Source organism: Rattus norvegicus, chromosome 6, assembly GCF_021556685.1.
Source record: "Rattus norvegicus strain SHRSP/BbbUtx chromosome 6, alternate assembly SHRSP_T2T, whole genome shotgun sequence".
Classification (NCBI taxonomy): domain Eukaryota; kingdom Metazoa; phylum Chordata; class Mammalia; order Rodentia; family Muridae; genus Rattus; species Rattus norvegicus.
The window spans coordinates 31,195,266-31,217,764 of record NC_141539.1 but is presented as its reverse complement, the minus strand read 5'-3'; the positions used below and the strand labels follow the sequence as shown (position 1 = coordinate 31,217,764).

The 22,499-nt window shown below is 46.2% G+C and overlaps 1 protein-coding gene across 1 annotated transcript; it reads left to right on the top strand.

Annotated features, from left to right (window-relative positions):
* Positions 1-4,019: 4,019 nt before the first annotated feature.
* On the top strand, positions 4,020-21,694 carry Gpn1 (GPN-loop GTPase 1). Its single transcript, NM_001127572.1, has 14 exons — positions 4,020-4,147; positions 4,744-4,837; positions 6,642-6,681; positions 7,671-7,737; positions 8,831-8,868; positions 10,417-10,495; positions 10,702-10,796; positions 12,947-12,992; positions 13,463-13,609; positions 14,259-14,341; positions 15,423-15,462; positions 16,932-17,022; positions 19,720-19,827; positions 21,080-21,694. The coding sequence occupies exons 1-14, from the start codon at positions 4,037-4,039 to the stop codon at positions 21,160-21,162; spliced, it is 1,122 nt and encodes a 373-aa protein (NP_001121044.1). The 5' UTR covers positions 4,020-4,036; the 3' UTR covers positions 21,163-21,694.
* Positions 21,695-22,499: the final 805 nt, after the last annotated feature.

Here is a 22,499-nt window from a genome sequence, read left to right as displayed (position 1 = left end):
CCTGCTACTTGGAGAAAGGTGACAAGTAGAGAGTTGGATGCACGTATTTGTCATACGAGTCTATAATTTAGGGAGATTAGAAAGGTTTTGGAGGACAGGGGTTTTCTCCGATGAATGTTCCCAGCATGCACTGTAACTTCTTCCCCTCTTGAGCATCTCCCTTGGCACACCAAAGTGAGGGGTATTTTCTGCATATGCCCACACAACCCAGTCTTGTGGTGCAGGTTCAAGTTCATTTATTTATGAATCGTTTTTAAGTGACCGTTATTAAATCTGAATGTGCTAGGATAAAGACCAAATCCAAGACTGTCTGACTAAGAGGAACTTTATTTTAGGAAGGTGCCCAGGACCGGCTGCACAGATGTCTCACATTCTGCAGAGAGTTTTGTGAGGTTCCTTTTATGGGTAACGTTAACGTTAATAGCAAATAGGTGTAATGTGTGACAGAGAACACTGGCTGTTAGAAAACATACAAAAGGCAGAATAGAAGAATATATATCCGGTGGAAGAAGAGTCATACATTACGGGGCAAGGGACTACAATATAGATGGAGATTTCTTGACAACATTTGTAAGGCATGGGGTCATGAGTTCAGTGCATGTTCTGCAGGGTACACTAGGTTTAGGACACAGAAACTTATCCAATGTGGCTCCTGTTCTGGCTTCACCCCGTTCTGGCTTTACACTGTACTCATTTACATTTCCCATCTGCACACCTGTGCTGTCTGTTGTGGTGAACACCGTGGCCAAAGCATCGTAGGCAGGAAGGGGTTTATTTTACTTCCATTGTTGAGGGAAGCTGTTCTACTGCTGTGAAGCGACACCATGACCAAGGCGACTCTAATAAAGGAAAGCGTTTAACTAGGGGCTTGTGTACAGTTTCAGAGGTTTAGTCCATTATCATCATGGCAGCTTGCAGGGCATTGGAGCAGTAGCTGAGAGCTACCACGTCCAACAGAGAGATGGGAGGGAGGTGAGAAGGCGGAGGGAGGAGGGGAGAGGGAGGGGGAGGGAGAATAACTGGGAGGGGAGGGGGAGGGGGAGGGGAGAGACCTGGGGGAGGGAGAATAACTGGGAGGGGAGGGGGAGGAGAGGGAGGGGAGGGGGAGGAGAGGGCTGGGAGAGGGCTGGGGGAGGAGAGGGAGGGGAGAGGGCTGGGGGAGGGAGGGGGAGAGGGCTGGGAGAGGGCTGGGGGACGGAGGGGGAGAGGTAGAGAGGGAGGGGGAGAGAGACAGACAGACACTGGACCTGCAGCTCTGGGCTCTTGAAAACCTTAAGCCCCTGTGACACATTGCCTTCACAAAACCACACCTCCTAATCCTTCTAATCCTGTCAAAGAGTTCCATTCCTTAGTGACTAAAGATTTAAATATATGAGTGTGCAGGGATAGGGGGCAGGTGGGGGAATATTCTTATTCAAACTACCACAGGAACTTGGAGCAGAAATCACAGTGGAGTGCTGTTTGCTAGCTCCTTCTCCACCCTCCCACATTGGCTAAAATTCAAGACAACCTCCCACAGACATGATCACAAACCAATCTGATCTGGGGAATCTCTCAAATGAGACTCTGTCCCCACAGGTGACTCTTCTTTGTATTGAGCTGATACTCAAAGCTAACCTACACAGAACCATACTTGAGAGCTCATATTAATATCAACAACCTACATGTATCCAAAACGTGGCCTCCTGGTTGTAGTGTTCTACTGAATTTTTACAAGATCAAACAGTGTGGTCAACATAATCTATATTATGTCCTCTGATCACTTTCCTTTGAAGGAAAAGAAAAAGGAGTCCTGAAAAGGCAGAGGGTGGGGTATGGTTCAGGTACCACACATATCTCCCTCACCTCAAATTACTCCTGACCTGCGGGGACTGACCCTGAACTTGGCTATCTCACTGCTTCGCTTTCTGAGCGATGGGAGTACAGGTGTTCTATAAAAGACCTTAAAACAAATGATCCTCAGGTTCCAGCTTCTCCTGCTACCCAAATCTATTTAAAACAAAACTAAACAAACCAGCCATGTGCCTTCTTTTATTTCCAACGTAACAGGTGGGGTTTCTCTTGCTCTTGGAAAATGATTGATAGTCATTTCTGCTGAGACAGTAGGAATTTCAAACCTTGCTCTTTCTTCTCTTCTTCCTCCTTCCCTTCTTCTTTTCTTCCCTCTCCCTTTCCTTCTTCTCCTTCTGAGAGGATATTAAAGGTCATCAGAGAATCTCCCCACACAAAACTTCAACTGGCCATATTGCTGATGCCACAGCCAGGAGATGGGTCAATAATTACAGGTGTTCACATCCAAGCTTTCCAACTTGAGTTCGATCCCTGGGGCCCACATGGTGGGGAGTCCTGAGTTCCACAAGTTGTCCTCTAACGTATACACAAACTATGGTATGCAGGCCTACATACATGCACGCTCACACACGTAACTGTAACTAAAAAAGACACCAAATTTAAATGTCATCACGGTTAAACTAACTGAACTGCTAGAAGGTAACACAAGCCAGACAGTGCTGCCCAGAGAGGGCCTGAGTCAGGTAAGATCAATCACTATCCATTTGGTGGTATTTTAAGAAGATGTTGTTCGAGTTGGGGATTTAGCTCAGTGGTAGAGTGCCTGCCTAGCAAGCGCAAGGCCCTGGGTTCGGTCCTCAGCTCCGAAAAAAAAAGAAAAAAAGAAAAAGAAGACGTTGTTCACTGATCCTGGAGCTGATTACTTTGGCTAAGCTAGCTGGCCACTGAGCTGCTGGGTTTCTCCGGTCTCTAGTTCTTCAGCACTGGAATTATAGCCACAATCTACCATGCCTGGGCTTTCATGTGAGTGCTGGGGTCTGAACTCTGGCCCTTACGTTTGCGCAGCAAGCACTTTACCAACTAGTCCTCTCGACAGCCTGCACACTTCATTATAAAATGAGATATGTATAGATATAGACAACCTTTTTGTTCTTCAACAGTTTTATCCATTCTCCAAGAATGTCATCAAAACCCAGGGCCACCCTTGACCTACAACCCTAACCCTTTATCTCACTCTTAAAGGGGACTTTTTAGAAGCCTTCTGGGGGCTGGGGATTTAGCTCAGTGGTAGAGCGCTAACTCCGAAAAAAAGAACCAAAAAAAAAAAAAAAAAAAAAAAAAAAAAAAAAAGAAGCCTTCTGGTTCCTTGGGCCTTTGGTTCACCATCTAGTCTTTTCTTTTTCCCTTGGACGAATGGCCATACGGGTGAGCAAATAAGACTTTGGTTACAGTCTCTGTCATACGGTCCTTTCCTCATGAGATTCTTCCACCCTTCCTCTACCCATAACCTCCGGTATTACTCAGCTACACTTGAGCCACAAACACCCTTCGGTTCTTTAATTCCCCTTTGCATTTGGTGATGAGGTTTCTTCCTCTGTTATTTAAAATACAGTATTCATGCTATCTTTCTTTTTTTTTTTTTTTTTTCTTTTTTTTTTTTTTCAGAGCTGGGGACCCAACCCAGGGCCTTGCGCTTCCTAGGCAAGCGCTCTACCACTGAGCTAAATCCCCAACCCCTCATGCTATCTTTCAAGTGTTACGTTAATTTTTACTTAATATTTTCTTGAACGAAATGACGCTTAAAGTTTTTTTTTTCCTTCTTAGCCAATAAAATAAAGGGTGGAACGCCACCTTAGTCCGTTAACCTTAGGATCTTAACAGATCCTGGCTTGGGATCCCACGTCATTACGCCCCTGGGAACTTTGCCGTTCCCGGGTCCTACCTTACCCTTATCAACCCTTTCTGGTTCCCTATACTCCTGGTCACTAGTCCAAAGCCATTATTGGCACCTACAGTACAGCATCTATAGTCCCTGTAAGTCGGATGCTTAGAAGCCAGTCTGGTGCCCAAAGCGCGGTTTGGCTATTCCGGCCAATTGCAGCTCTAAACTCAGAGAGGCCGGATCGTCCGACCAATCGTAGCCCTATACGCAAGAGGGCGGATTTTTCTACCAATCACAGCCCTTAATGCAGCGAGTCCGCAGCCCGCAGGCCCATCTGTGAGTGGTGGGCGTGGCTGAGGAAAGATGGCGGCGCCCGCGGCTCCTGCCGAGCCCCAGGCTTCCGGGGCTCCGGAGCTCCCCGTGTGTCTGTTGGTGTTGGGAATGGCGGGATCCGGGAAAACTACCTTTGTACAGGTGACGTGCACTGTGTGGAGGCTGTAATGGCGCCTCAGGCCCGAGAGGAAGTTGTCTGGGGAATTGGAGGGTCTGGGCGCGTGGTTTTCTGGGGGCTGGCCTCTGACTCCAGGTCCTTCCCGAAGCCTCGAACCCTAGCCTGGGTCACTTGAGGCAGTCTCCTGCGTAGCCTTAGTGTATGCTTGGTACAGCTGAAATAGTCTTGCTGAGAATTGGCAGCTCTCCGAAGACCCAGGCAGGGGGAGGTAATGCCAGCATCACTGGTTTTGCGTGAAGAGTCGTGAAAGAATCACTTCGTTTGACCTATCATGTTCTAAGCTCTTGAGTATACAGCGGCAATGATATCGACATGGTTCTTGCTTTCACGGAGTGAATGTCTTAGTAGAGGAGACAGAGAAGGAAAAGAGGGTCAAAGTTAGCGAAGACGTGATGGAGGGTAGAGATCAGGTACTGGAACTAGATGGCTTTTAAACTGAGAGTTTAGTGTTGAGGGAAGAAGGAGATTGTTATAAGAATAGTCAGAAAGGAATGGGAATTCTCTGGGCCCTTTCCTGTCCTTTGGTCATCAAACTTCGACCCTGCCGCCGTTTTTGCAGAGGCTCACAGGACACCTGCACAACAAAGGCTGTCCACCATATGTAATCAATCTGGACCCGGCTGTGCATGAAGTCCCTTTTCCCGCCAATATTGGTGAGTGCCTTCTTTAACTAACTATCTGCTTTTCTGTGGATTTGCCTGAGTTCCAGAACATGCTTCTTGCTTATTCAGATTTATCTCTCTCTTATGTATCATTCTCATTTACCCCCTCTCTTTGTCCTCAGTGCCACCTGACACATGAATCGTTTAGTTTCTTTTGTCAGAGTTTATGAGTTCTGCTATAATTCACTCTGATCTGTAGAAAGGTTCCTTCCATTTCCAAAGTTATGGGTGTGTGTGTGTGTGTGTGTGTGTGTGTAAAAATATGCGTTGTTGGGGTTGGGGATTTAGCTCAGTGGTAGAGCGCTTGCCTAGCAAGAGCAAGGCCCTAGCAAGGCCCTGGGTTCGGTCCCCAGCTCCGAAAAAAAGAAAAAAAAAAATATGCGTTGTTTTGAGGAGAGTGTTCTGCTTGAGACTATCAGAAAGATTTAGTATTGGTGTGATCCAAGGAAGCCTGAGGCAGAATATTGAGAGTTGAGTCAGTCCAACTTACATAGCTAAACCTTGTTTGGAAAAGAAAAAGTGGGGGTGAGGGGTAGATTTATTATGAAAGTGCCTGTAATCCACTGACAGGGCTCTTGGGGGTCCAGAGCCTGATTCCCAGGTCTCTTGCTAATCCTATTAAGCTTCTTATACCCCATATACAAATTAGGAGGTGGAAATCTTGTTTAAGAATCATAGATTAGTCGGTCCCCAGCTCCGAAAAAAAGAACCAAAAAAAAAAAAAAAAAAAAAAAAAGAATCATAGATTAGGCCAGGCAGTAGTGGCTCACGCCTTTAATCCCAGCACTCAGGAGGAAGCCACATGCAGATCTCTGAGTTACAAGCCGGCTTTTTCTATAGAGAGAGTTCTAAGACAGCCTGGGCTATACAGAGAAACCCTGTGTTGATAAACAAACAAGAACAACAACAACAACAAAAATCATTGATCATTTTGGAAAGATTGGGCAACAAGTTTTCTATTTAAACTAAAGGATAAAAATGTAATATTGTTCATCTAGTGTCTAGGGGGTAGGTTTGTTTTTATTTACTTTCATTTTATATGTATGGGTGTATCTGGTTCCTGCAGAGGCCAGAAGAGGGATGCAGAACCCCTGGAACTGGATCTACAGATAGTTATGAGCTGCCATGTGGGTGCCGGGAACTAAATCTGGGTCCTCTGTAAGAACTTCAAGTGCTCTTAATCTTTGAGCATCTCTCTAGCCCTGGCAGATAGGAGGTGGTAGATCTGAATAGACAGTTTTATTGTTCCTATGTCTACGAATTGCCTTCATTACCATGCAGCGGCTAGTAAGTTTTCTTTTCTTGTTTTTATTTGTTCATTGGTTTTCCTGTGCATGTGCCCACTACCATTGAAATTGTCTAAAACTTGTAATCTTATTTTAGTCTATCATAACTAAGAGCTTCTGACCTTTTGTTTGTTTATTTGTTTGTTTGAGACAGGGTCTCTCTGTGTAGTCTTGGCTGTCCTGGAATTACTCTAGATTAGGCCAGTATTGAACTCAGAGGTCCATCTGCCTCTGTCTCCCGAGCCCAAGGATTAAAGGTGTGTGCCACCAGGCCCAGGAGTCTAACATCCTTCATAGGATACTTGGCAGTTATCCCTAGTCAGGAAGAAAGTGTAGAGGAGGGTATAAGCAAATGCTGGTAAGATATGGTGACACTTCTGTATAGCCTCAGACTCGGAAGGCTGAGGTAGGAGAACAGCTTGGGTTACTTGGGAGGTTCAAAGTCAGTCCCAACAAATGAGGTCATGCTTCAAAAAATAAAGGCAACCATTCTCTCTCTTTCCCCTCAGATATTCGAGACACAGTGAAGTACAAAGAAGTCATGAAGCAGTATCCTTTTTCTCGTCAGCAGTCATGGTGAACTGCTGCCTTTCATTGCTTTGGGGGAGAGGTTTTACCTGTCAGATTGGGACAATACAAGCAAACTCACTTCATTTTCAGTAATCATATTAAGAGGACATAAGATGAACAAGATGAGTGTAGGAGAGATCAGAGATTTCAATAATACTTCCATTTTCTTAACATAACTCGGATAGCCGAGAAGATGCATGGCCAGCTGTTGACTGCCTGGGCCTGGGGAAGTGATATTGCCTTGGGTCATACAGTCATCGGTTAAAAAGTTACTCACAGGAATTTAGACCAGAAAACTTTTTTTTTAAGATTTATTTATTACAAGTGCAATAAGTACACTGTAGCTGTCTTCAGACACACCAGAAGAGGGCATCAGATCCTGTTACAGATGGTTGTGAGCCACCATGTGGTTGCTGGGATTTGAACTCAGGACCTCTGAAAGAGCAATCACTGCTCTTAACCACTGAGCCATCTCTCCAGCCCATTGAGTTATATTCTTATGGGTTAATTTCAGCATGACAGCCAACTCTCTTTAAGTAACCTTAGGAGGGTTGCTTGCCTAGTGAGAATCAGGATAAAGAGTGTTACATGCAGCCCTGGCTGGCCTGAACTCAAGAGATCTTCCCACCTCTGCTTCCTGAGTGCTGGGGTTAAAGGTATTGAGCTTCCACACCTGGCTACACAGATGATTTTAACTGGTGATGCCAGCAGTCTGTCACTGTTTGACGTGTGTAGTCGTTAACTTTTAGTCACACTATTGTCCTTACCTTGTGTGGCCAGTCCTAAAACGAGAGATCAGCAATGAGAGCCTTGCTAATAAACACTGGGGTTGGGTGGTCATCAAAGCCTGGGTTGCCAGCACCCGTTCGTTAATTGGACGTCAATACCATAATGCGTTGGATGGATGACAACCAAGTACTAACTGTATAATCTCATACGTGCAATTTAATCCGTAACCGAACGTTCAGATATGGACTTGGGCCAAACGGCGGCATAGTGACCTCCCTCAACCTCTTCGCTACCAGGTTTGATCAGGTATGACATCACTTACGTTCACAGACCTGACGCTGTGAAATTCTGACTCTTCACATGCCGTAGCTTGATCACATTGGTAGAAGAACAGCAAAGATGACGAGATACCAAAAATAAGCAGGTGTTTGTGTAGGCCAGGAAATAGCCTATGAATGGCTCGGACACTTCACATTTTATGCCTGTGAGAAGACAAAAATCCAAAAGACCTGGGTTCTTTCTCTGGCCCTTTATCAGCTTATGGTGTTACCCTGGCCAGGAATTGAGGATAGGGCACGGTGATCAGCTACAGCAAGGAATGGGGACATACTCGTGCCTTTTCTCTTGACAAGTATTTGTCACCCTTTCGGTTTCCTCCACCACTTACTGTCTTAGTTGGGGTTTTACTGCTGTGAACAGACACCATGACCAAGGCAACTCTTATAAGGACAACATTTAAGTGGGGCTGGTTTATAGGTTCAGAGGTTCAGTCCATTATCATCAAGGCAGGAGCATGGCAGCATCCAGGCAGGCATGGTGCAGGAGGAGCTGAGTTCTACATCTTCACTGAAGGCTGCTAGCAGAATACTGACTTCCAGGCAGCTGGGAGGAGGGTCTCATTGCCCACACCCACAGTGACACACCTACTCCAAGAGGCCTCACCTCCAAACAGAGCCACTCCTCGGGCCAAGCATCTACAAACCATCACACTTACTTCCATGGGAGGGGGTTATAATCATTGTAATCTGATTCTGCCACTTAAGACATTAACGTTGACCAAAACCAGGTGGGACGGGTTTTACCTGGCCTACAGAGCCTGATCTCTTTAAAACAGACAGACGTGGCACGTGTGCAAGGGACCCACCCCGCTTTAAGACCTGGGCTCTGGGCTCTCCAGGTCGCAGTTGCTGCTGTGGCTCTGCTTCCTTGCATCAAGGAGTCCATTACTTGGTGTCTCAGGTTGTGCTCTGTGACGGGTCCTATAATCCAGGCCACCCTGGTGGGGTCTCCCGTGTTGTGTTTTAAATTATATATATTACATGGTGTTTGTCTGGATTAAAGGAGATATATATACAGGATATATGTAGATCCTGGTTTAAGTGATGTCTTTTTCTTCTAGGTGATGAAATTTATTGAGAAGGCCCAGAACACATTCAGGTAGGTGGCTTCAGTTGACTACTGACTTATTGCCTGTCATCAATACATTCTAGACTTTTGAGAGGATTGCGAGACCTTTGAACCCTGACGCTGTTAACTGAGACAAAGTCATTAGAAATTAAAACAAAGAAAGGTGGAAAGAAAATCGCTGAGAAGGTGTAAAATGCAGAGGACTGCCCCCGGTTACTGTGACCCTCCATCACCCACGGTCCTTTTTACATGACCTGGAGAAACTTTCAGAGGAAGACTGTTTGAGGAAGTGCAGTTTGCCATAATGGGGAAGACATGAATATTATATCTGTGTGTGTGTGTGTATTTAATCCTACTGTCATTTCTCACTATTAACTCTTACTAAACTTTTAATGTTTACTTTTTCTAAGGGAGAAAAAGGAGATATGCTCATTATAAAAAATTCAAATCATGGGCCAGAGAGATGGCTCAGTAGGTAAAGGCACTTGCCACCAAGCCCGATGACCCAAGTGTGACTCCTGGGACCCATGTGGTAGAAGCAGAGAACTCCTATAAGTTGGCCTCTGGCTTCACATGCTTGCTGTGGCTCTGTGCTTACTCATGTACACCAAGTACATGTAACAGCGAGTTATTTAAAAGGAATACATACTATTTGAACCATGAAACTGTCACTCTCAGTCCCGGTAACGATTCCTGTTATTCCGTGATTGGCATTTTCTGTTCATAAAGCATTATTGCAAAGATGGGATAATTGAGGTAGATTTTTGTTTTCCTTAGAACAGTAACAAAACAGGGTTTGTTTTTTGTTTTTTGTATTGTTTTTTTTTAAACTTCCTTTTAAAATGTGTTATGTTTACATACTGCTGCATGGACTTCATTACTTCATGTTACTTCATCTCACACTGCTCCCCACTCACCCAGGCGCCCCTTAACTTCCCCTCTGTTTTCCTGGTGCCTGTCCTGTACTCATGTGCTACCTTTCTTATCAGTTTATTCTCATGGGGTTGGACGCAGGGTATCCAACATCCTGAGCCATGCACAGCCTGTCTTCCATACTGACGTACGTCCATGTCCCCAAGTGTGCCTGTTTCAAAACGTATTTTTATTAAGATGCAGTTTACATGTCTTCCCATTGTAAAAATCAGTGGTTTCTAGTCCATGCACAGAATTGTGCACAGGGCTCTATAACTATATCTGCAGTCGATTTTAGAACATTGTCAGTTTAGAGATACTCTACAGGCAGTATTTCCCCCTCCCCCACTCCATTTCTCCCGCTGCTTCCCTCCATTCCTCATCCTCGTCCCTAAGAGATCAGAGAGTTGCTTTCTGGTTTTGCTAATGTCTTGTTGGTAGTGTGGTGTTTCTTTAATTGTCAGTTTCCTTTCTGACTGTTTACCACAGCTTGCACTGTGCCATTTCTTCTCGATAGCATACGCAGCTTTAGGGCACGGTGGGAGTGTTTGGCAATGTGCAGAGGTCACTGCAGTCTTGGATCAGCAGACATTTAGCATTCTCTGTGATGCAGTATCTTCAGAATTGCCAAAGTCTAACATTCCTTTAATGATCTCCTTGCTTCAGATATGTCTTGATTGACACACCCGGACAGATTGAAGTATTTACCTGGTCAGCTTCGGGGACAATCATCACTGAGGCCCTGGTGAGATGTGGATCTTGTTCACGAGGGCATCTAGTGGGGTAGTGTCTCAGCCTCTGTTCATGCCTGGGGCTGAATATGAGAGGGAGAGAGGGGGGCTCTGCACACCCTGTCAACAGTGGTTCTCTCTTGCCAAGAAAGGGATGACAAGAGTAAGGGAGCAAGTAATGAGTCCTCTGATCAAGCCTGCACTTATTGTGTTGCTCTAGGCATCCTCCTTTCCAACAGTGGTCATCTATGTCATGGACACGTCTCGGAGCACTAACCCAGTGACCTTCATGTCCAATATGCTTTATGCATGCAGGTAACTGATGACTGGAAGGTGTGCTGTCAGGCGCGGCCTCCTTCTCCGACTTATTTATTACTTTATTTAGTTTGTTTTTTTGAGTTTTTCTTTGTAGCTCCAGCTGTTCTGGAATTCCCTTTGTAGACTGTACTCACAGAGTACTCACAGAGATACCACTATCTCTGTCTCCTGAGCCCTGGGGTAAAAGGTGTGCGCCACGCTGCCTGGCTCCTTGTTTGTTTGTTTTTAAAGATTTGTTTATTTATATATATGCGTATACTTTCAAAGTCTTCATTCACACCAGACGAGGTCATTGAATCCCATTACAGATGGTCGTGAGCCACCATGTGGTTGCTGGGAATTGAACTCGGGACCTCTGGAAGTGCTGTATACCACTGAGCCATCTCTCCAGCCCACCTCCCAACCCCCTTTAAAAAGACATTTATTATTTATTTGTGTGCATGTGAGCCTGTGTGAGTGTATGTTTACCAGTTGTGTGCAGGAGCTTGTGGAGGTTAGAAGAGTCAGATCTCTTTGAACTGGAGCTACAGGTGGGTGTGAGCCCCGACATATGTGCAGCCCCTGGGTTCCCTGTAGAAGTCTAAGTGCTCTTCACTGCTGAGCCACTGCTCCAGCTTTACTCTCTGACTGTATGCCCTTTGGATTGGAGTCCTGGTCAGAGCGCCCTGGGTGTGGTCATTGGCATTTCCCACTCAGTTGATTGGCATGAGGTAGGGGAAGGCTAATAAAGGGAGACGTGGTCTATGGCATTCTCTCTCTCTGCCTGTCAGAGAAGGAGGTGGGGGTTACTCCCAGCTGGTGAGATCCAAGTCTGCACAGAATAGAGTCTCTGGTGTGCACGGTGCTTGGGTTTTGTATAAGCAGCAAAAAAGTGCACCATGAAGAGCAGTAGCAATAAGAAGTGTTATCCAAGCCAGGTGTGGTGCCGCGCTCGTAATCAAGTCAGACGAAGGGGCAAGTTCAAGGCGGTATGGACTGTGGGGCAGACCTGCCCGAACACCGGGAACAGCACTAGCCGGAAGATCAGCGTCCAGACAGGCACTGTTTCATCCCAGATGCTGCACTGGGAGAGCAAAGTTACTTCGTGGGTCACTGCATTCAGAGTGACGGCGAAGGAGAGTGCTATGGAAACTGACAGAAGTTAATTTGGGGGATGTAAGGGTCATCCCCAGTGTGACAGGTCTGGAATAAACATTATATTGGATACAAGAAGTCCTGATCCACATAGAAATTTCATGAAAGATAGCATTGTTCCACAGTCATATTAATGAGTAAAAGACAGCTACTTGATTATCCTGAGTAGTCATTTTATAGTTTATAGTTTTATAAACTATAGTTTATAGTTTTATAGTCATTTTATAGTCCAATGTCAAAGGACTGCGACTCTAGCTCAGCAGGTAGAGGGTGTTCCTCGCATGTTCAAGGCCTGGGTCAGCATCAGGACTGCAGACACTAAATCAATAAAGGGTAAGGGAAGATCAACTTAAAAGCAATTCAGGTGCATACTTTATATATGATTTTCTCTTGTCCATCTATCTCAGTAAATGTGGGAAATTTTCAACCTGTAGGACAGTACTTTTGGGGACTGGGGCAGGAGAATTGCTATAAATTCAAGGACTGCATACTATTAAGTTCTATGCTAGTGTAGACTGCAAAATGATTTAAATGTAAATTTTATATATTTACATGGTGTTTGTATGGATTAAAGGAGATATTATATATACATATAAAAGTGGCTACCAGAGTAACCATCCTATAATGAGTACTCCATAAATGCTCATCCCCTCCATTTGGATAGAAAAAAAGAGAATTGTTTAATAAAGCATTAAAAAAGGATCAATATGAACACCTACTATGGGCTTGGAGGACCAGTTTCTGGCTGGATGTTGGGGGTCATTTCCCTTTGGGAGAGACTGAATTCCATCTGAAGGTTTTCCTGTTCTTTTTACGTAGTCCCATAAGCTTAAGTACCACTTAGTTATTTCTAGGAACAAGTACTCACTGTATGCCCACACTGACCTTGATCTCATGAACTTCCTGCCTCTGCCTTCTGAGTGCTGGAAGTGCAAGCCTGTGACATTATGCCTGGCTCAAAGCACTTTTACTAATGCTGGTTCCATGTTTGTTTGTTTGTTTGTTTTTTTCAGCATCTTGTACAAAACCAAGCTGCCTTTCATTGTGGTCATGAACAAAGTGAGTGGCTCCATCTGTGGGGATTTCTGTGTGCCTTTAACAGCCTTGGCTGACATTAGAGGGTTTGGTTAGTAAGGGCAAGAGTGACTTCAGGCGCTGTGAGCATGTTGGATTTTCCTACAGAAAGACAGGCACATTAGGGAAGTGGAGTGGGCATTTAGTACTGCCTCTAAATCTCCCAGAGTGATTGTGGGGTAGACAGAGTGACTCCTGAACCCTAGTGTGCAGTCATCCCTCCACCTCGGGGGTTCTGTTGAGTAGAGGAACAAGCAGTCTGATGGAAATCTGCTCGGAGGAAGATAGACATCTTTATGGTTGGATGCAGTGGAGCTGGAAACAGGGCCAGAGAAGGAGAACCTGTAGATGATGAGTTCTTTGCCTGATTCCGCTTACTTGAAGACATGCTTTTGCCATGGTTTAGTTCATGGTCTTCATTCAGGCTGCTGATGACTGCCTTCTCTCTGGCACAGACGGACATCATTGACCACAGCTTTGCAGTCGAGTGGATGCAGGATTTTGAGGCTTTCCAGGATGCCTTGAACCAAGAGACGACCTACGTCAGTAACCTGACTCGTTCCATGAGCCTGGTGTTAGATGAGTTCTACAGCTCACTCAGGGTAAAGTTTACCTCCTCATAGTGACAGTGGCTGCGGATGACATCTTACCATAGCCTTATCTGGCTTTGCACCAGTGGCGAAATGATCGCTTTACATCCTGTAAAGTGACCCCTGTACTCTATTGAGTCATGGCTGGGATGCACTTCTCTAGCAAATTAACAAAGATCAGGCTTGGTCCCCAACATTTTAGAAAAAGACAAAACGTGTGGAGCTTCACAGGGTCACCAAAAGCCCTCTCGTCAGAGTCTGTGATGCAGTTTAAGAGTGTCCGTGGAGAAGTGACGGGTGGTGTGGCCTGTGGGTCTGCTGATGGTGAGGGGAGAGATGAGGATGAGTTTTTTGGAGGATGTAGCCTAAGATTCCCCCGGAGGGAGGAGCAAGGTTTGTGTAAGCAGAACTGGCAACTCAAGCCTGCCTCTGCCACCACAGGCCATGCCACTGCTACTCAGCTTGCAGTTTTCTTTTAGATTGTCATTTTTCTCATTCACATATTTTCATCAGTTCCTGGCTACGTAGGCCGCTTTGTTCAGTTTGGGCTTTGCTTTTTGCCATAGATATCTTTAAGTATCCAGATGTGTTTTATGACTTTTAATGACAAAGTTCTAGAAGCACAATGCTCAGAATTTTAATACACGCTGCTTCTTGGCAGGTGGTGGGTGTCTCTGCTGTGGTGGGCACCGGCTTCGATGAACTCTGTGCTCAGGTCACCAGTGCTGCAGAGGAGTACGAAAGGTGAGGTGGGGGAGGGGCCACGGCGCCTGCTCCTCTCATCTGGTGAAGGGGCCGTGGACACACTCTTCATTCTCCAACTTCTTGTCTGGCAGTGGTCTTCTCAGCATTTACTTGCTCTGAGTAAAGTATATTTGCCTTACGTATGCTAGCAGACCACACTCAGGAGTGACATGTTCCCGTTCCCTTCTTTAGAAGGATAGAAGTCTGAAGTGTTGAGTGGACTGAGAGGCTGCGAGGCGAGGGCTATCCAGCCTCTCCTGTAAAGATCCACTTGGTAGATGTTACCAGTTTTTCGGGCAGCGTCTCAGTTCTGTCATTGTAGGATAGAAGGCCCATAGATCGTCCAGAAACTGTGTCATGGTTATGTCCCTGCAGAAACAGGTGTGGGTCTGACACCTACACAGCTCTATTATTTGAGGAACTATGTGCAAAGTCTTAATAGTTGCTGACACATAGAGACACTTCATAAATGCCAGCTACAACTGCCATCATTGTCGGTTGTCAGTGGGATCACCCCTAAAGGAAAGTAGAGAGTGTAGGCATCTGTAACCCTGGGAATGTGGCCTCATAGGCTGCTTGGTAGCATGCTGCTTTGGCTTCATAGCTTGCTCAGAAGCACCACATGTGGTTGCCAGGCAACATTATTTTCCCGCTGGTTAACCATCCAGGGTTTTGTGGATGTTTCCAAGGCTCAGGATGGAGTCTGTTCTGTAGTCGCTCAGGCCCTTCCCTTCTTATACAGTGGCTTCCTGGGCCACAGCCCACCTTCACACCTGCTTCCTCATAGCCCTCAGTCAGTCGGGGTGCACCCTCTTTCTCTGCCCAGCTATTGGCTACCAGCTCTTTATTACAGCCAATCAGATACAATTCTAGATGCCTTAGGTAGATGAGGAGGAACAGATACTTACAAGTACCCAACACACCAGGGTTGTTGACTCCCACTAGGGTACGATCGGCCATGAGGATGGTGTGCCAGGCACTTCAGGGAGGTCAGGTCTTTTGGTGTCCCTTTTAAGACGAGTTCAGGATGGGTAGTGTGAATTTTTCAGGAGAGGAACTTAGAAGACATTTCTCTTTCCAGGGAATATCGTCCTGAATATGAGCGTCTGAAGAAATCACTGGTAAGAGTGAGATTGTGTGTTTTAGAGCTCTCAGAAGGTCTGCCTCAACCCACTCATGGCGCAGGCCTGTGGGCCTAGCCAGTCACCAGAGACTGATGGGGAGTTTTGATTGGAGAAGTTGGGGACCAGCCAGCTAGCGTGCTGGCCTGAGGTGTAATTGGCACTTGATAGTAGGGATGGAAGGAAGTTTAGGCCAGCTTCGGTTACATGGTAAGTTTGAGGTCAGCCTGGACTGCATGAGAAAACCAAGGGGAGAACCCCTAGACCTAATTAACCCTAATTCCCCAAACACCCATCTTAGCCATGGAATGGATGCTTTGTTTAGGCTTTCAATGTAAATTTTAAATTTACCTTCATGTGCTTTTAATTTTTTTCAAGCTTTACAGAGATATAATTGACGAATGGAATTTCAGTATTTCTTTTAAATTCGTGTAATTTTGTTTTGTTTTATTTTGGTACTGCTCTACACACTGAACTATGTGCTTATCCCTGTTTGGTTTTAAGTTGCGGTCTCTGGTGCTCCAGAGCTCTCCTCACAGAACCATCTGAGTAGGAGGGACTGCAGCCATGTGATACCACGTTGCATCTCAAGCACCCTCATTTAAGTGGGCAACTGCTGCCTGTGCGCAGACAGGCCTCTGGGCAGCCCCACCCCACTCCCTTTGTATTGAGGTGTTTGTTTTTTCTTTTTGCCTCATCCTTCCGGGTGCTGGGATTACAGGCACGGGCTACCACACGGGCTTTGTATCTAAATCTTTAAAATTCAAAATTTTGCTGAAATACATATACCAAGACCTTTTTATGCCCTACCTCCCTCACTCTCTGAGGTCAGTTTAAAGGGTAGTTATGGGATTTTGAAGAACAGAGCAGTCTCACAACTCTTACCCAAAGTGTTCAGATGAGGCTGGTCAGCGCCTGCACTGGGTCTTTGGCACGGAACCTTCTCGCCCTCCACTTGAGAGTCATGGTTGGGGTATAAGTTCTGAATGGTTTCATTCACCATTCAACAGAAAATCTGCTGTCACCTGGGCCATATGCCCCACTGCTTCATCTCCATGTCCGTCGTCCTTCACCAGCCTCTAGTGTTTTGTCATTTCCCATCTCCTTCTAAAAGGCTGGTTTCTTGGGACTGGGGACTGACTGTTTGCTTAGCATGCACAGAACCTTGGGTTTGTTCTTTAGCACCACTAAGCGTGGTGGTGACTCCTGTTAAGTCTAGGGTCATTCGTGGTTACACAGTGAGTTTGAGGGTAGCCTATACTGCCTGAGAGAGACCCTACCTTAAAAAAAAGACTACAAATGTATTTGTGTGGGGGTGGGAAAGTCAGTTCTCTCCTGTCATGTGGAGTCCACAGATTGTATTTAGGTCATCAGGCCGCAAGCACATCCACCCACTGAGCCATTTCATCAGCCTAGGATCTCTTGTTTAACTTGAGGACATATCCCCCTTCTCCCCCACCCCACTATAGGCCAGTGCCCAGAGTAATGAGCAGAAGGAGCAACTAGAGCGTCTTCGGAAGGACATGGGCTCCATAGCCCTGGACCCAGGGGCCAGCACAGGTATTAGAAGTGCTCTTGCATAACGTGTCTGTAACGTGAGTATGTACATGACCTGGAACAGAGAATACCGGAGGATGGTTCATGCCCCACTGCTGCCCGTCTCCTTTGAAAGGTTTTGTACTTCACTTTGTCGAGGGAGTCTGGCTTTTTTTTTTTTTTTTTTTTTTTAACAATGCATTATCTGAGTTTTAGATACACAGGAAAATTATGTCTTTAGTGCAAAGAACAGCTTTCGTTTTTGAGAGTCCCAGAATGTGAACATCTACGCTTTGTTTTTCTGCCTCTTCCTGCTGCATGCGACTTTACCATCACGTAGTATACATTACTTTTTCCTAAATTACTTAAATCTCATGCAGACACAGTGTTCTTTTATTTTGAATCTGAATATTCTTTCTAAAAATAGTGATGTAACTTTATAAAACTCCAGTGCAGCGTGAGACTAACACGGGCACAGTACTGTCTACTACATGGCCGTGAGGTGTAGCCATTCCCTTCAGAGCAGACCTAGCTCATCAGGTTAGGGACCAAGCGCCCTTATCCACAGCGGCCTGGCTGGCCCGGCCCATCTGTGTATTCTGCTGATTGCTTTCCTTACACACCTGCACATGTTTAACTATGCGCTGGTCTTATTCAAGGCTTCAGTGTCTGCTCGGGCTGCTCTCCGGTGTTGTGTCCTCTCCCTGGCTGTTCTTGCATTCTCTGCCCCACATGCACCCCACACCAGCTTATCAGCTTCCTGGAAAGCTTTTTGGTATTTGTGTCAAGGTTCCACTGTTACAATCCTAAATTAATCCAGGGAGAGCGGACATCTCTGTGCTCTCCAACGCCCTCCTCAAGAGCAGGAAGAATTTTCGTGTTTGGTGGGTCTTGAGTCTTTCTGGAATGCTATCTGGTATATGTTTTGCATATTTCTCATTACATACTGAGTGGATTTTATCTTTACTATATGTTGTTTTACTCTTGTAACTGTCATGGGTTTGTGCTGTGGTTCCCTCTCAGTCTTTGTATCCTGCTACTTTACTTCTCTCCCTTCCTGGATCCCTCCCTCACTTCCTCCCTTACTCCTTTCTTTCCTTCATTCTGTTAGTTTTGACCCTCTGTGAGTGTCTAGGATGTGCTTATATTAAGATATATACTCCTGGGGCTGGAGAGATGGGTCAGCAGCTGAGAGCACTGGCTGCTCTTGCAGAGAACCCGGGCTTAATTCCCAGCACCCACACGAAGGCTCACAACCACCTGTAACTGCAGTTCCAGAGGGTCCAACAGTCTCCTTTCAGTTCCATGGGCAGCAGGCTCGCTTGTGGAGATATACATGTAGGCAAAACACTTGTACACAAAAACTAATGCAAATAAATTAAAAAAATATATATATTCCCTGCCTCCTCAAGAGGCAAGATGATGGGCTGCCCATAAAAGGCTTGGTAGAGCCATGCTGTGGTGGTCACACCTTTAATCCCAGCCCTTAGGAACCAGAGCCAGGAGGATCTATGAATTCAAGGATAGCTGGCCTACAAAGTGAGTTCTAGGACATGCAGGGCCACACAGAGAAACCCTATCTCAAAAAAAAAAAAAGAAAGAAGAGGAAAGGAAAGCAAACAATCTAAGTTCCATTTTATTTATGTATTTTGTGGCAGTAAGTTATATACTTTTTTTACCTTTTATGAAACCGTTTTTATGAACAGTTTTTCTTGGGGTACTTTATTACGAGAATGAAGTTTCTATTTATGACCTCTGTTCACGTATGTCAGTCAGAGGTCAGGAAAGGGGGAACCTGCCTGGGTACCCCGGAACTTGAATGTCTCTGCTATTTTCAGCACACATCTCACTCCCTTCAATGTGCGTGCAGCGAGGCCCTCCAGCGTCACTTGCTGCTGCTGTATTGCGGGATGAGCTGTTGAGGGGAGGGGAGTTCTGTGGGTGACTTGAGGCGGCACCAAGTATGCTGGGTGACTCTTGTTGACTGCAGTGGGAAGCAGTCACTGTTAGCACACCCTGGCACCATTCTTGTGTAGGAACACATCCTTGTCCTAGGTCCCTGAGGTCACCCACCTCCCTGACAGACAGGATCTTCCTACAGAGCTCTGGCAGCCCTGGAACACAGTCTGTAGGCCAGGCTGGCCTTGAACTCACTGCCTACCTCTGCCTCCCAAGTGTTGGGACTAAAGGTGTGTGCCAGCGCGCCCAGCCTCCTGTAGTCTCAGGTCCTCACAGAAATTAACTTCTACTGATCCCCGTGCCAGGAATTCTTGATTAGACTTTCTTCTCATTCTTGGGGATTAGTCCCTATTCACTGAGTAGGGAACGTTACCCTCCCTCCACTGCTTGAAGGTGGGCTGGCTGCTGTATCCTGGCATTTCACCCTGTACTCTTTTTCAGGCCTCCCTTGAACCTGTTTTCCACCGAGAAGTTTCATTGCCCATTTGTCTTCTGTTTCACCTTTCTTTGGAAGAGGCATAGCTTCTGGTGTGTGCTGGGATTTCAGAGACATGCTTCTCACACTTTCCTCAGAAACAGGGGAGCTCATGAAATCACTTTGTGAACTAAATAAACCCTGTTAGGAACGACAAATGGAGTTACATCAGGAGACAAACTTAACACATGCCTGTTGGTCAAGTGCGTTCTCCTGCTGCCATCTAATCAGCGTACTAGCCCATCAGCTCAGAAGACTCAGTGTACTGACCAGTGTTTTAACCCTAGACGGTGCATCTCCTGTGCTGGACCCTTCTGACTTGATCCTGACTCGAGGAACCTTGGATGAGGAGGATGAGGAAGCCGACAGTGACACTGACGACATTGATCACCGAGGTGAGTGGCAGCCAGTGGACACAGCAGCTGTCCCGTCTGTTCAGGAGATTGTCACTGTTGAGAGGAGACCCTGAGCATATGGCTGGGGACAGGGGAGGGAAGATGGTAGAGCATACAGTGCAGGCAAAGGCTCCATGTGAAGAGCTCTGTCCGACCTTGCTGAGTGTTCTAACTTCGCTCTGTTGCTGTGGCCGGACCAAAAGCAGTGCGGGGAGAAAGAGTTTGTTTCCACTCATTCCAGCTTCCATTGCTGTGCAGAAGTCGGGCCACATCCAGTCAGAGCAGAGGGAGTGAGCGTACACACCCTCACTTGTCTGCGTGTGCTCAGCTTGACTTCTCCACAGTACAGTTCACGACCCCGTCCAGTCAGTGGCCCACACAGTGGGCGGGGCTTTCCATGCCAAAACGCCAGTACCAGGCCTTCACGTCTTGTCACTGCTCTGGACGTTCTGACTCAGATGGCAGATGCTGCTGTTTCCTTCTATTACTGGCATTTGGTTGATTGGTTAAGGCTCTACCCCAGGACTTCTCACCGTCCGAAAGCATTGCCCCGGAGCTACACCTGAGTCATTGATGTCGGGTTTCAAAGATGTGTTTTTCCTTTCTGTGTGCGAGTGCCTTGCCTGTGTCTGTGTATGCACTGTGTGGATGCCTGGTCCCCGCAGAGGTCCTGATCCCCTGGAAATGAGCCACCATGTAGACACTGGGAATAAACCTGGGTCCTCTGCAAGGGCAACAAGCGCTCTTAACCGCTGAACCACCTCTTCAGCCCCCGAGTGTTTGAGTATTTAACCATCAAATGTGGTGGTTCCCTGTTTTATTCCTAGCTCCTGGGTGGCTGTGACTGTAGGTAAATCTACCATTCTTTCTCTTGTCTACCTCCTTTCAGTTATTTATGAAGGGGACATTTTTTTCCACTTTGATGCTACACGTTTTGGTAATAAGGCATGCTTCTGGAAGCCATTTCAGTAACTGAGGATGTGAGTGTGTAATCCCTCAAAAGTACTTTCAACCAGGCGTGGAGGCACCTACGTGCTTCTAACCTCAACATTGGAGAGGCTGAGGCAGGAGGACCATGGGTTCCAGGCCAACTTGGGATCCACAGCAAAACCCTGTTCTGAAAAAGCAAAACTTATTTTAAAGTGTGGTTTCTCTTTCTTTGTGTGTGTGTGTGTGTGGTGTGTGTGCCTGTGTGTAGCTCTGATTCATTGCACAGTGAAGGCTTTAAAAACAGCGTCCTTCTGTCCTGCAGTTACAGAGGAAAGCCGTGAAGAGCCAGCGTTCCAGAACTTCATGCAGGAATCAATCGCACAGCACTGGAAGAGAAACAAGTAGGCCCCCCTCCCACACGCTGCAGGGGTCTATGTGCTGGGTCTCCATGCAGAGGACATCCTTTGTGAACCAGGGCTGCAGTCCAGAGCAGTCTCCTCCCAGCTGCTGACTTCTTTGAGGGAACCTGGACTCAGATGAAGTCTGGTTGAAGGTGGAGCTGGCAGGTAGATCTCATCCTTGGGTAGCTTCCCCCAGTGTTTATGCAAGGAGGTCTCACTGCTCTGCCAGCTGATAACTGTTCAGCCTACAACTTCAAGTCGAATCGTTTGAACTCAAGTGTTTTGCTGCTGATGGGACAGAGGGAACTTTGGATCTTGACGAGCAGGATCTGTGGACATTGCCTCCTTAGCACTGTGCTCCCGACTCTGCACCCCAAGCTGCTGTTCTTTAAGCAGAATGGGAAGGGAGAATGCATTTGTACAGCGGGTGGCGAGTGCCCTTGGCAGCCAGGTCTGATGTCATCTGTGCTCACACAAGGTAGCACATTTTCAAGAGTGTTGTTTGAATGGTGACTTGGATAAAGATTTAACTTTAACTTTGTGGTAAAGTTTTCTATTATGATTTGATATTAGAAAGTATGTGGTCACTAATAGATTCACCATTATTAGTTAACGACCGCTTTAAAGATGTGTCTGGAAGGAGGTAATATGTAGGTTAGTTCCCCACGTCTGTCCTCCTATCCACCATGTCCTCCTTCTATTGTACTTAGAGCAATACAAAGCATTGTTCATGGCCTGGATGTGGTCGGTTCAATACATACGTAGCTAGAAGGGTTTGCCCTGGTTCTCAAGAGTGTAGTCTCTGCATAAGAAGTAAAATCCTCAGCCAGGAAATTCTTACTGACTCATCTCCAAATCGGCTTTATTAGCAAGTGGGTGGGCCCAGCAGATTGTCAAGCCCTCCGGGTGACTGTTGGTGTCTTTGTAGAACTGTTTCAAGTCAGCCTGTGAACCCCAGGCCAGGTAAATCAACCACCCAAGCCTCAAAATGTGCCTTCTCAGGCCTCTTATCTTTCTTGACGTGGTGCCTGTTCTTCAGTATTATTTCAGAGCAACATAGAATTTTATTTTACTATTGATTATTTAATATTCCATAGCTAGTGGGAAATGGTGATCTAAAAACCTCACCTTTTACTTTAGACCTTTCTGCCTAGTTTCAAGGTGCATGTCTTTAATCCCAGCATGTGGGAGGCAGAGACAGGTGGGCTTCTGTGAGCTTGAGACTGCTTGACCTATTCTTTAAGGGGAAGCCATATGCAGAGCATAACTGACATGCTTGGCTCTTCTCTGTGGTGTCCCCTCTCTCTCCTGGCAGCTCTCTAAGGATATTGTCTTTACGTC